The sequence below is a fragment of the Pyxicephalus adspersus genome, chromosome 1 (assembly GCF_032062135.1).
Source record: "Pyxicephalus adspersus chromosome 1, UCB_Pads_2.0, whole genome shotgun sequence".
Classification (NCBI taxonomy): domain Eukaryota; kingdom Metazoa; phylum Chordata; class Amphibia; order Anura; family Pyxicephalidae; genus Pyxicephalus; species Pyxicephalus adspersus.
In genome coordinates, this window is record NC_092858.1 from 20,869,845 (window position 1) to 20,883,801 (window position 13,957).

Below are 13,957 nucleotides of genomic sequence, written 5' to 3' on the forward strand. Positions count from 1 at the left end.
GCAGACACACAAATGTAGGGCATGTAAACGTGCTGTAATCCAAAGCAGTGATCAATACATTATGAATGAAATACATTTGATATAATGCTGGTGTATTTGCTACACTGGCAGAACTGACAAGACAGCTTGTTAAGTTGTGCGATGTCTTCAAAAATACAAGAACAAGTCCAGCTGAATGGGACTAACTACTACTAGATACAAATCTGGACAACTCATTGGCTGTTATTTCCTCTGTTTTAGACAGAGTTTTATTTATATTTTTCAACATTGAGTTTACATTGCACACTTCAATAAAGTGGACTGATATGCTATGTGTAAGGGCTCATGTAGAGGGGCATACTTGTCAAATCCAGCCTTTTCTATTCAAAAGTAGCACTGCCTAAATGTGAGCATTCCGATGCAAAATGCCTTTGCTGATGCATAGTATTTTTTTGCATCAACGTTATTACATTGAAGTCAAGAAAATATGATTAGGTGTCTTGGATTGAGTGCTAAACACTAAAAATTTTTGGAATGTATCACTTGTAAACAGTGACTGGTGAAGTGAAGAGATTTGATTATCCACCTGTCAGGAGGTGGGACTTATTAGGGAACAAATGAATACTCATACTTGTAGGCTAGAAAAATTAGGCAAGTTTAGGGTCTGTACAACTTTGTTCTGGGACAAATGGTAATGGATAGATGACTGGGTCAGAGCATCCCAAGTTACATGGCAAGTCAATGGTTAGTACCTACCTAAAATGGTACAAGAAAGAATACCAGTGAAGCCAAAGCTTATCAATGTATGCGCACAGGAAGTTGGGGAAGTTGTGGGTATAGCCCATCTGGTCCAATCCAACAGAAGACCTATTATAGCAGATATTGCTGAAAAACTTAATGTTAACCAAAACAGAAAGATGTCATTGCACACAAAGAATTAAAGCTTGCTGTGTATGGGGCCGAGTAGCCACAGACCAATCAATGTCCATTCTGTCCTGTTTTTACCATCAAAAAGCCTAAAATGGGCACATAGGCACCAGAACTGGACCATGGAATAAGAAAAATAGTGTCCCAGTCTGATGAATCACATTTCCTTTTGGAACATCATAGATGGGTAAGTAGTCTGCATCATTTCTTGGGGAAGAGATGACTGAACTATGGAAAGATAAAAGGCCAGAGGAGAAAGTAACTTAAAATATCTAAGGCTAATGCCTTGGTGTCAGATACCATGGGACACAGGAGGTGTTTTGAAGTCCACGTCTTGGTTATTTAGAACTGTTTGGATGGCACAAGGGCAAAAGCAAACAGGTGATTGTAAATATTTTGTTTAAGACAACCTAAACAAAAAAAAATTTCTTTTCATAAAGAGGCTAGACAACCCTTTTATGGAAGTGTAAGATCACCCATAGCAACAGGGGGTGTTTCAAACAGGAAACAGGGCCAGCAGGTTATCCATGCATCAAAGGTTTTATTCAGAAATACTATTTTCACACAAAAACAGGCAAAATAAAACAAACTGAAAAATAAAGCCTGGCCACTAGTTCCCTTTACTAACAATCCTGCCCAACCTAGTGCTGTGCAGGACTCTAAGGCCCTAACCATACATCTTTTCTAACAAAGTCTGTCTTTACTCACCTTGCACCTCCTCCCAGCTCAGCCAAGACAGAACCACAGAAATAAGCAGGCTGGGAGTTTATATCTCCAGCCTAATTTCCAGGATGGGTTTCAGCTGAGACAATTACACTTGAATATCCCCAGGCCTCTTTAGCTCCCCCATCTGGCCAAGAAGCTTATTGTCATTCAGCCTGGTACTTCAGCACCCCCTTCAGGTCAAATGGAAAACTGTCCGATTACACAGAAAAATACTCTGCATATAACCTGTATCTGGGGCAAATGTACCTGTCATCCTGGATGAAACCCTGGGTCTTTGTTGGCCAGCTGTTACATAAGGTAAACATTACCTTTTTTTTTCGTCGGGGGGGGGGGTGTTAAAACCCATTTTTTGTATAAAAAAAAGTGAAGCCTCTCCTGTTCTGTCTTATCACGGTGATAAAGACAAAATGACAAAATGGGAAGGAGGCTTCTGGGTATTTTGGGCATGCGCTTTTTCTTCAATGGGGGGAAAATACAGATCTTACACTATACTCTTTTTTTTTTCTCCCTGTTTATAGACAGCTACATCACCTGATTTCACGCTTGCGCAGTGCGAGATCAGGTGACATAGGCAGAAGCAGGAAGAAAAACAAAGAAGATGGCGGCGCCTTGCGCTTTCTTCGTGCCAAGATGAAGATGGATAAAAGGACAGTGTGGGACCCAATCTAGGAAAGCTCTGGGGGATCGAAGGATCTGCAGAAATAATGATTAGGTGAATGAGTTTTTGTTTCAAGTTTAGTTCCACTTTAATCAATGTATGTTTTGGCAAAGACTAGGGCACGCTGAAGGGTGTGAGCCCTCTATGTTCCTGCATGCAGAGCTCCTGTACAGACAGAGATCCAGTCTTACTGGAAATCCCCATATCAGTTGCATGATCAGAGGCAGATATAGGGAGGTGCAAGAACAGCACACACAAGCTAAATCGGTAAAAATTATTATTTTGTACTGGTCCTTTTTTGTAATGATTCTCATGTTTCAACAAGGTACGCAGAATGAAAGAATGAAGCAACATGGCTAAAAAAGAGGTGAGCTGGGGGTATGCAAAAACAAAAAGCTAAATGCTAACTATTATCCCAGTTGATAAAAAAAATTAAAAATCTGCTGAAGTCACCTGAGAGGAGTCAGAATATTTACGGAATTAGTTAAGGGTAAATAATAGTTAATGGGTGTAATTCCCCTCTACGATGTCTATTAATAAACAGAACATCTGACTTTGTTGAGGCTTGTTTGCCAGCACCTTAGTCAGACTTTATAGGAAAGTGGGACATGCACACAAAGCACAACAAGCAGACATAACACAGGTATGTAAATAACAATCAATGATTTGTGTTACATTCCTTGTTTTTGTTATCCAACAATTTCTTTGTTGCCAGCTTTTTACTTTTCCAATGTATGTTATATTCCATAATCCTATTTCTGCATTCTCATTGGAGAATCAGGGGCCCATTGTTCGGGGAAGTGATGATCTAATAACAGATCGTAACTCCTTTGTGCCTTATTTGTTGTTCACCACTTTAATAACATATCACACAATTATAAAAGGGCGATCAGTTTATTTGATCAGCATATTTTAAGTACCCTAATATGGAAATCAGAAGCTCTTTTCACTTTGAGAGTATACTGATTGATACTTTATTTTAACTAGCAATTTATGATTTGAATATTGTTCAGTAAACAACATCCAAAATCTCCTTCTGTTTTCCACCCCACCTCCCTGTTTTATCTTCTACTTTCACTTTCTTCTCCCACCTATGCTCCTACTTTTCCTCATTCAGTATTTATTTACATTGCTTTCCTGTCTGTCTGCTTCTCATTGTTTCTGCTCTCCTTGTTACCGTTGATGAAAAATTGTAACACTATCTTTTGTGTAACCAGGAAGACTTTATTGACTTTGAAAAGGTACGTCACAATTTCTTTATTAATAATAATAATAATAATAATAATAATGTTAATGTAATGTAGAAAGAATGAGAACCAATTTATTTTATGACAGTCAGGCAGAGACATGATCGTATAAAAGTTCATAGATGTCACTGTCTGAGTCAGAAATACATGAAGCAAAAGATTATCGTAGCTTGAATCTTTCTAGTTAGTACATCTCAACGTTTTTTCCTATGTCAAGGGTACATATACTCCTATATTTCCCTGACTTTCTGATGTAAAAAGTTGCAAAACCATTTTTCAGAAAACAAAGAATACGGTGGATTATTTTTCAACACCCTAAGGCTCTTTTCTCGAAACACTGGGTTTACTAATAATTATAAACTGAAAGAACAGTCATAATAATTAACAAAACACAGACCATGACAATTTTATTGTTTGTTTCTTTATGCTAATAGTCAGTGAAGAAATGCACCCTTACATTGGATATGAGTGGAGAAATGCACTCTATTATTGGTGCTGGTGGTCAATAGAAGAACCTCTTATATCAATAATCATCGAAAAAAAAAATGAGTGGAAAGATGCCTCCTTACAGTGGGCGTAGGGAAAAAATGTCCTCTTACACTGGTGGTCATGGCCAGAGAATAATCTCTTACATTGATGAGCAATAAAAAAGTGTCCTTCCTAAAATTAGGAATCAGTAAAAGGTGCCCTCTTACAGTGGTGGTCAGTGACGTAATACCCTCTATTATTGATGGTCATTGTCAGTAGAAGAAATTCTTACACCACAGGCTAATGAAAAAGTTACCCTCTTAAAATTAGACATCAGTTGAAAGGTGCCTCCTTACAGTGATGGTAATGGTAATATGCCAAATGCATTGGTGGTGCCCCCTTTCAGTGGTGGCTTGCGGAGTAATGCCCTCTAAAATTGGTGGTATGGTCAGTACCTCTTACACAGTGGTCAATAAAAATGTTTCCCTCTTAAAATTAGGTATCAGTGGGAAAGTGTACCATTTCAGTGGTGGTAAGTGTAGTGCTTTTTGCATTACTGGTCATTGTAGAGATCACTGAAAAACTGTCCATAACACTGGAGGTGGACGGTGGTGAGAGATCAATCTGCCTTTGCATAAGAAAACATTGATCTCTCCCTTCCCCACTAAATAAAACAAATGTCTGGAAGTTCACTCCTGTCCTGCGTCAAATGACCAGGATTGTTTGCTCTTACACAAAGTTAAAATATATATTTTTTAAATAAAATATTTGCTCACTTTAACCTATTTATCTCCACATTTTTTTTAAATATATGGGAAAGGCAAGACAAAACGTACAAAACAATAGAATAATGTATGCATATAAAACATTCACAGAAAGTTGATTTTATACAATATCTCAAGAGTTGGTATACATATATACAAATCACAAAAATAAGTGTATTCCATACAGTCTCTTGTACCTCTTTATCGTTACCTTTTTTGTTTACCTCCATGTTTTTATAAGGGCACCTTTGGACATTTGGCAAGCTTTTGATATCATTGATTATTTGGTCTCAGCTGTAATTATAGACAGTTTGGCTTAGTGAAGAGGAAGGAGGAGCTACAGGTGAACAATAGGGACTTCATATCCCACAATACGTCTGTAAAGGGCTGGTGCCTATGTCCTGCCTGTGCTCCTATTACCTGGGAGAGAAGACATTGACTACCAGGAGCTGCCATTGTGGAATATTGTGGGTGAGATGACTGTTCTGTGCCACCATGGTGGTAATTGTATACAGGAGGGCCGGTTGCTGTCATGTAGTTTTAGACTATAAGTATAGGGAATACATATAAGAATAGCTGGGAACTCTGCTGGATGTTTACACCTCATTTCCATGGTCACAAGGAGGAGGAGCAGCTCAGGATGTTCCTCTATATAATGTAACAGCATATACAGGCTTAGGATCACTTCCAGGAATTGTAAATAATTCAAACTATATCAGCTAATTTTTTAACTGAATCCTTAAACAATGTGAACTATTTACTTGTTATCCACTGTTTCTTTTATGGTCAGGAATAAAGTCATTTTGATACAAATGTGAACTACATCTTTATGTATCTAAAGCCACCAGATGAGCCAGGTAGTCTATATGTGAAGCCAAAACCAAATTAGGATTTACAACATAAAGTGTTTATGAGAGATAAGACGAGGTTTGCCAAGCTAATTGCTAATGCTTTGCTAATTGGTAATACTGCCTATGTCTTGTAATGCTCTGTGGAGTGGGAACCCATACAGACACAGTTGGTTACTGTAAATATTGGTCACTTATGACACTCATAATTGTTACAATTGTGGGACCAGTCTTCTGAGTTGAGTAGCGACTTGTAAAAAGTTTTTTCTGGTGACATTCTAAACCCCAATAAAAGTGCATTACAGCTTCTGTGTGGTCAGATTTGTAGTTTTGAATGTTGTACAGTTGTATATGGAAGGTGTTATCCAGGTATCAGGTTGTAAAAATACACTTCTCTTACTGTGGTGAACTCCCCAAACATTGCATATGCTAATTTTTGCAGTAGCAAAGTTTATATAGTTGTATTGTTTGTAAAAAAAAAATCTGTAGTCTCTGCTACCTAAGAATATCCCTTCAAAGCCTTTTGCTTCCTCTGTGAGATCTACCGGTAGCTATTTTTGTAAAGCCCTCTGCCACTGCTATGTTACTGTCACGGTCCCTCCCGTGACTGAGGTTAAAAGATCTGAGAGACCGGCTTCACGTGAGGTTATCTGACAGTCTCTTTGTTTTCACTTGTTTCTGTGTTGTTGTTCGTAATGACCACACCTATTGTCTCAGCTGCAGCTGATGGTCATTACTGCTCCTCCATTTAGTCTGGCCTCACACTTCATGCTATGCGGTTTATATTCTCTGCTTGGATGTAGACGAGCTGGTGTGTAGTCCTCTCCTTAGTTCCTGCTCATCTATTTTCTATTGAAGATAAGTTGTACTGCTCTTAGTATTTTGTTGTTCACTTGTGCTCGTGGTTACTGGGCTTTAGGGAGACTCTGGTTCGTTGGGCTACTAGGGCCTAGGTTCCGGTGTATGAGTATTTCCACTTCCTCCCACCTCCACACCTCGTGACATTATAAACGGCTAAAACCGCCATTTTGTTTGTGTCAGTGCAGCGATGGATACAATCTCTGCACTGGTCACACAACTGCAGGGACTGTCTTTGGAGGTAGCCGAACTCCGCACGACCGTCTCACTGATCCAGAGACCACGGGCGGCTGGTTCCGACAGCGGGAACCAGGCCTGCCCTGAACCCAAGGTGGCCCTCACGGACAGATTTTCTGGAGGAAGCGACAATTTTATTCGGTTCAAGGAGTCGTGCAAATTATATTCTAAACTACGGCCACACTCTTCTGGGGATGAGAGTCAAAGAGTGGGTATTATCATTCCATTGCTTAAAGGTGACGCTCAGTCTTGGGCTTTTTCGTTGCCAACCGGAATACAGTCCCTCCGGTCGGTAGATGAATTTTTCAAAGTTCTAGGTCTTATCTATGATGACCCAGATCGGATCTCCCTGGCCGAGACCAGGTTACTTTGCTTACGGCAGGGAGAGCGTTCTGCGGAGACCTATTGCTCTGAATTTAGAAGATGGGCTATGGATATGGAGTGGAATGATCCAGCTGTCCGTAGTCAATTCTGTCAAGGGTTATCCAAGAGTCTGAAGGACGCGTTGGCGTTCCACGAATATCCTGAGTCATTAGACACGGCTATGTCCCATGCTTTACATATAGATAGACGTCTGAGGGAGAGATCTAAGGTTCCTCAATCTCAGGACGTACGATCATATAAGGTGGCGCCCTCCTCTGACATTTTGGGTTGAGAGACTCTTGAGTTCATGTCTGGTGACGAGCCTATGCTGTTGGGGGGAGCTACCCCTGGACCTGGGGATAAGAACTTCAGGCATAAGAAGAGACTCTGCTTTTTCTGTGGATAAAGGGGACATTTTGTTAACGTATGTCCTTCGGCGCCAAGGTGAAAACAAAAAAAAATGTATTTAATCCTCACCACACTATTGGTGGTCTGGGTGGGGAATCAGAGAATTTACTTCTGTCATTTACCTGTAGTACCCGATTTCTCCTGTCTGCCGAGGTGGCGCTAGACTCCAAAACTGTGGGAATTGAAGTGTTTATTGACAGTGGGGCAGGAGTTAACGTAGTTGATGGTCAGTTCATCCGTATGCATGGATTGACAACAAGTGCATTAGACAAAAATTTCTCGGTGTTTGCAATTGATTCTGCTCCACTCACGCAGAAATGTTTGTCACAAGTGATGCAGGACATCCGTTTAAAAGTGGTTGATTTTCATCAAGAATCCATCTCGTGTTTTGTGTTGGAGGGTCTGCCTGCTCCGTTGGTGCTAGGTTTATCATGGTTAAGCAAACATAATCCTACCATAGATTGGCAAGTGAGACAGATTCTTGATTGGAGTGATTATTGCATAGATAACTGTCTCAACACATCGCTTTCTGTTGTAACCACTAAGGTTGTACCTTCGTTTAATTCTGAATTTGCTGATGTATTCTCTGAAAGTGGAGACCAGGAGTTACCTCCACATCGGGTGTATGATTGCCCCATCAACGTTATTCCCGGAACTAAATTGCCCAAATCTCGGTTGTATAGTCTTTCCGAACCCCAAAGAGCGGCCATGCGAGATTATATCACCGAGAGTTTGACTAAAGGTCATATTAGACCATCCAAATCTCCAGTAGCCGCAGGGTTTTTCTTTGTTAAGAAAAAGGACGGAACTCTTAGGCCATGTTTGGACTTCCGTGAGCTTAATCCAATTACTGTTCATGATCCTTACCCCCTTTCGTTGATCCCGGATTTGTTCAACCAAATTGTCGGTGCCAAGGTGTTCTCTAAATTGGATTTGAGGGGGCATATAATCTGGTAAGGATCAAGGAGGGGGACGAATAGAAGATGGCCTTTAATACCCCTGAGGGTCATTTTGAGAATATGGTCATGCCGTTTGGGTTAACCAATGCTCCTGCGGTTTTTCAACATTTCATTAATGACATCTTTTATCATCTAGTGGGTTGGTTTGTTGTAGTGTATCTGGATGATATACTAATTTATTCTCCAGACATGGAGACTCATCAGGACCACGTGAAACAAGTGTCACAGATCCTAAGATACAATAAACTGTATGCTAAGATGGAGAAGTGTGTATTTGCTGTTTTCCGGAGGTGCAATTCCTGGGTTACCTACTTTCATCTTCAGGTTTTCGTATGGATCCTGAAAAGATTCGTGCTGTGTTGGACTGGGATCGACCTTAAAATCTGAAAGCGCTTATGCGATTTTTGGGGTTCACCAACTATTACCGTAATTTATTTTAAACTAATCCACTGTGGTTAAACCCTATAACAGACATGAATAGAAAAGGTTTAGATATCTCAGTCTGGTGGGATGCGGCATTACAAGCTTTTTTCCAGCTGTGAAGGAGTGTTTTGCTTCTGCTCCTATACTAGTGCATCCAGATGTGTCACAGCCTTTTATTGTGGAAGTTGACGCATCCCAGGTCGCAGGGTCCTTCACATAGTAAATGGCGCCCATGTGTTTTCTTCTCTAAGAAACTCTCAACTGCAGAAAAAAATTATGATGTAGGTAATAGAGAGTTGCTGGCCATTAAGTTGGCTTTTGAGGAATGGCGCCATTGGTTGAAAGGAGCGATTCATTATATTACGCGATTCATTATATCACAAAAATCTGGCTTACTTGGAGTCGGCTAAATGTCTGAACCTAAGGCAGGCCAGATGGTCGTTGTTTCTTACCAGGTTTAATTTCATTGTCACCTATCGCCCTGGGGTTAACAACGTCAAGGTGAACGCTTTGTCGTGTAGCTTTCCTGGGGAGGTGATTTGAAAGATCCTGGTCCGATATTGCCCGAAGGGGTAGTAATATCCACCCTTTATCCCGACCTTGAGGCAGAGGTGTTGGAGGCCCAGGGAGGTGCACTGGATTCTTGTCCTCCGGGGAAGTTATTTGTTGCTTCTGAATTACGGCACAAGGTGTTCAAGGATTATCACTGTACAGTTCTTACAGGACACCCTGGGAGCAGATCCACGATCGACCTCATCTCTCGTAGATTCTGGTGGCTGGGGTTGCGTAAATGTGTTGAGGGCTCAGGATCTCTACTTCCGTTGCCCATCACGTCCCGACCTTGGACGCATTTATCCATGGACTTTATCACAGATTTGCCTAATTCCTCAGGAAAAACTGTGATTTTGGTGGTTGTTGATCACTTCAGTAAGATGTCGCACTTTATAGCTTTATCAGGGCTACCTAATGCTAAAACCCTCGCACAAGTGTTTGTCGATAACATTGTGAAGCTACATAGTATTCCCTCTGATTTGGTGTCTGATAGGGGGACTCCCTTTGTTTCTAGATTCTGGAAGGCATTCTGCACTCGCCTGGGGGTACATTATCTTTCTCTTTGGCCTTTCATCCTCAGTCGAACAGACAGACTAATCGCACTAACCAGAATCTGGAGACTTATTTGAGATGTTTTGTATCAGAGAATCAGGAGGAGTGGTCTTCATTTTTGTCCTTGGCCGAGTTTGCCATAAATAACCGTAGGCAGGAGTCCACTAATAAGTCACCGTTTTTTGGGGCGTATGGATTCCATCCGCAATTTGGCACATTGTCTGGTACTGAGACTTCTGGTATTCCTGAAGAAGAAAGATTTTCCTCTTCTCTGTCATCTATTTGGCGGAAAATTCAAAATAATTTAAAAAAGATGGGTAACAAGTATAAACGAATGACTGACAAGAGACGTATGACCTAAGACCTAAGAGTGGGTGATTCTGTGTGGCTGTCCTCAAGAAACATTAAGTTGAAAGTACCTTCTAGGTTTTAAAAATTAATAATGTTTTCCACCAATCACTGCTGAAGAGATATGTTGAACCTGCTGAACCGTCCTCCTTGCCTCCCACCCCTGACATGGATACTGGACTCCCGAATTCTCCGTAGATCCCTCCAGTATCTCGTTCACTGTAAGGGTTACGGTCCAGAGGAGAGAATGTGGGTTCCAGCGACCGACGTTAATGCTAGTCGCCTTGTGAAAGCCTTTCACAGTGCTAATCCGGATGAGGTCGGTCCTGGGTGTCCGGAGAGACAGTTACCTTAATTATTTTATTTCGAAAAAAATATCTTTTAGGTTTGTCATTGCCACTGTCCAAATGTAGTACCACAGGCTTTTGAAGAAAAGTATCCATGTTTTGTATTTTTAAACATTGAGTGGTTTTCCTAAGTGACTTGGCTGTGACTCTTGAGACCACACCAAACCACCAGAATTTGTTTCCCATTGACTTGGTGATGTTTTTAATTTGGGATATGCTGAATACTGGACATTTAGACCTGCACAAATGAATGTTTAGGTCCATATATATATTTATATATATATATATATATATATATATATATATATATATATACATATATAGTGGGATCACCCCTAGCACCAGGGTCCCAAGACAGCAGTGACTAGGCCAGCAGACTTCAAAGTTGCAGTTCAAACAGGCTCCTGCCTGTCTATTTATTAAAACTTTACAAAAAAACAAAAAAACATTAGAAGTCCAGCTGGGCAACTAGCTACCTCACTGGGTGCCCTAGCTCACTAACACAAACACTATCTCAGTATCAATACTGTTTACTCACAGCTTTATAGTCCTGTGTGGACACTGGTTTCCTCAGGCTGGACCCCACTTTCGCTTTCACTCATGCTGGACCCCTCTGGCTCTCACTCAGCCTGGACCCCTCCGGCTCTCACTCAGCCTGGACCCCTCCGGCTCTCACTCAGCCTGGACCCCTCCGGCTCTCACTCAGCCTGGACCCCTCTCTCTCTCTCTCAGCCTGGACGTCTCTTTGGCTCTCTCTCAGCCTGGAATCCACTCTATCAGCCTCTTGCTGAGCACACCTCTCTCTTGCACCTGAGTGCAGGTCCATATTAACCCAGTCAGGGTTGGGTTGGGCCAAGGGGCCCACCCTTTTACTCCTTTACTCCCTTGGCCGGCTCCAGGGCCCTATAGAACCTGGTTTCTTTCCTAGGAAACCTATCCAAACCTATTAACTCTCTGTTCCCTGGAGGCTTTTTAACACTTTCTTTACCTTTCTACCCTTTCTAGGGACACTCTCTCACAATATATATATATATATATATATATATACACACTGGTACCTCGGTATAAGTCTGCTTTGAAATAAGTCCAAAGTCCAACTTGGAAAGGGACCTGTTTGGACACAAAAATTTTTGCTTGGTATACAACCTTTGTGCTAGAACTTGTATGGGTCAAAATGAGTCCTAACACCGCGCTATCCTTATTTACCTCTCTCGGGACTAAGCCATGACTGGCCACGAGTGTCAGTATGCCAGTTGCTACCATTCAGTGAACAACCCGCTATAACTCTCTGTGAATTACTTAACATCTCCTCCTCCTCCCTTCTCAGCACCATACTAGTAGGCACTCATCTATTCTCAGCAAGGTAAAGTGAGGTTACATTTTCATTTATTTCAAAAATTTGTTTGGTAAAAGTCCTGTTTGGTGTAAGTCCAAGGATCTGGAATGAATTAAGGACGTACACCAAGGTACCACTGTGTGTGCATGTGTATATATATATAATGCATTTTATCTGATCATCTTCAAAATATTAATTGTATTGCAAAATATTTATTTTTAATTATTATATTGTGATCTTACAGGTGTGACCTGATCATACAGAAAAAACAAGAATGAATAACTATGAAGTCATTCAAATGATTGGAGAAGGCTCGTTTGGAAAAGCATTTTTGGCAAAAGGAAGAAGAGACAATATCCAATGCGTAATAAAGGAGATCAATGTTTCAAAGGTGGGATTGTTGCAATGGTCATTAATGGTTGTTGACATTATTTTAGGATGGGAAATACAATAGACCAGTGACATAATTATGTTGTTTGTAGGTAGTATGATTCCATTGCATGGCTTTTTTACAGCTTGTCCATGCTTGCTTTTTCATACAATTGTGTCTTTATTTATTGTACAGCAAGTAAATGATTGACCAGTAAGCATTTGTAGTATGCATCAGCTTGTATCAATGGCATGCTAAAGACAAGATGAGCGCTGTGTATATTCGTGCCAGGCAAAAAATCCTATAGATTAGTATGAAAGAACAACTCTAGGCAGATGAAAAAACACACTTTGGTTGATCCATATCTTCTATCATTCCAATTATCAATTCACCTAGTGAACGTCACTAGTCCATAGGGCAGGCAGGAGGTCATACTCAAATATTACCAATAGTAACCAGGGACCATTAAACCACCCTAGGCATGAAAAAACACTCACAAGCTATGCAGCAATAGGGGTAGTGAGCTAATTGAAACTAAAATTTAGTAAATTGCAAAAACTTTCTTCTTGCACCACCTACAGAGCAGTTGAAAGCAATGTTTAGAAGAAGAGTTGTAGTACCTGTCCTCTTAAAAAAAACATCCAATTGTCCATCACTTTGCCCCTCCAATATTTAGAACTGCCTGCTCTCATTCAAAATAAAAACCCAGGAGGATTCATGACAAGGCCTGTAAATCTTGGGCAATGTATATCACTGTTAAGAAATATGAAGCTGTACAGTATTTCATTCTCTGTCCCAATGCATCTACATGGATTGTCAAGTTTTTTGTTCAATACAGAGTTTTTGGTATGGAGTATAGAATTAGTTAGGTCTATTTTTAATAACAAATCTCAAGCGACCAGAAACTGCATTTATCTAGAATCTACCAATCCCTGTGGGTGCCAGATAACAGGGAGTTTACTATATTTAAAATCTATTTATTTGTGGGTTAGTGATGGAGAAAGGGCACTGGGTTGGGGACTGATATACATGTTGCATAGTATACCGTTGTGAACTGTCATGAACACACTATGTAATGAACAGTTGCTATATGTAATATTTTTTTATTTCTCTATAGATGCCTCCAAAGGAGAAAGAGGCATCTCAGAAAGAGGTTACCCTTTTGTCTAAAATGAAACACCCGAATATTGTAAGCTTCTTCACATCATTTAAAGGTTTGTAGAGGCCTATAACCTATCTGCTCATGAAATACCAGGTTTAATTTTCGACTAAACTGTTTGCTACTTCTAACTATTCCAGCTATACAATACAATTCAGCAAAAGTTCTTAATAGCTCATATTTTTTAAACATCTCTCCTTTCTCTTGTTTGCAAATATTTTAGTTAATTTTTCCTCCAATAGCACATTAGAACATTTATTTTTACTAGAATAATCACATGACACAGTTGATGGAGCATAACAGCATGATGTTTCCCTTTGAAATTCTAAAGTGTAATCTGTGAAACTGTTCATTGCAGTTTGTTGTTCTTGTAATTTATTCTTTATCCTGCCCATATTTATAATGCATCTCTATGCGTATATACTGCA

General features: G+C 40.3%; 1 protein-coding gene across 6 annotated transcripts in view; it reads left to right on the forward strand.

The window, feature by feature from the left end:
• The first annotated feature begins 2,453 nt into the window (after positions 1–2,453).
• The window catches only part of NEK5 (NIMA related kinase 5), a 32,625-nt gene continuing 21,121 nt past the window's right edge, over positions 2,454–13,957 (forward strand). For 2 of the 6 annotated variants that reach the window (XM_072403486.1, XM_072403526.1), the window contains exons 1-3: positions 3,394–3,531; positions 12,245–12,391; positions 13,488–13,584. In XM_072403486.1, the coding sequence (XP_072259587.1) occupies positions 12,275–12,391; positions 13,488–13,584 (214 nt within the window). In that variant the 5' untranslated portion in view covers positions 3,394–3,531; positions 12,245–12,274. Of the gene's footprint in view, positions 2,658–2,856; positions 2,934–3,393; positions 3,532–5,050; positions 5,241–12,244; positions 12,392–13,487; positions 13,585–13,957 lie in introns of those variants that run through there. The other 4 variants (XM_072403493.1, XM_072403502.1, XM_072403517.1 and 1 more) reach the window with 4 other exon arrangements.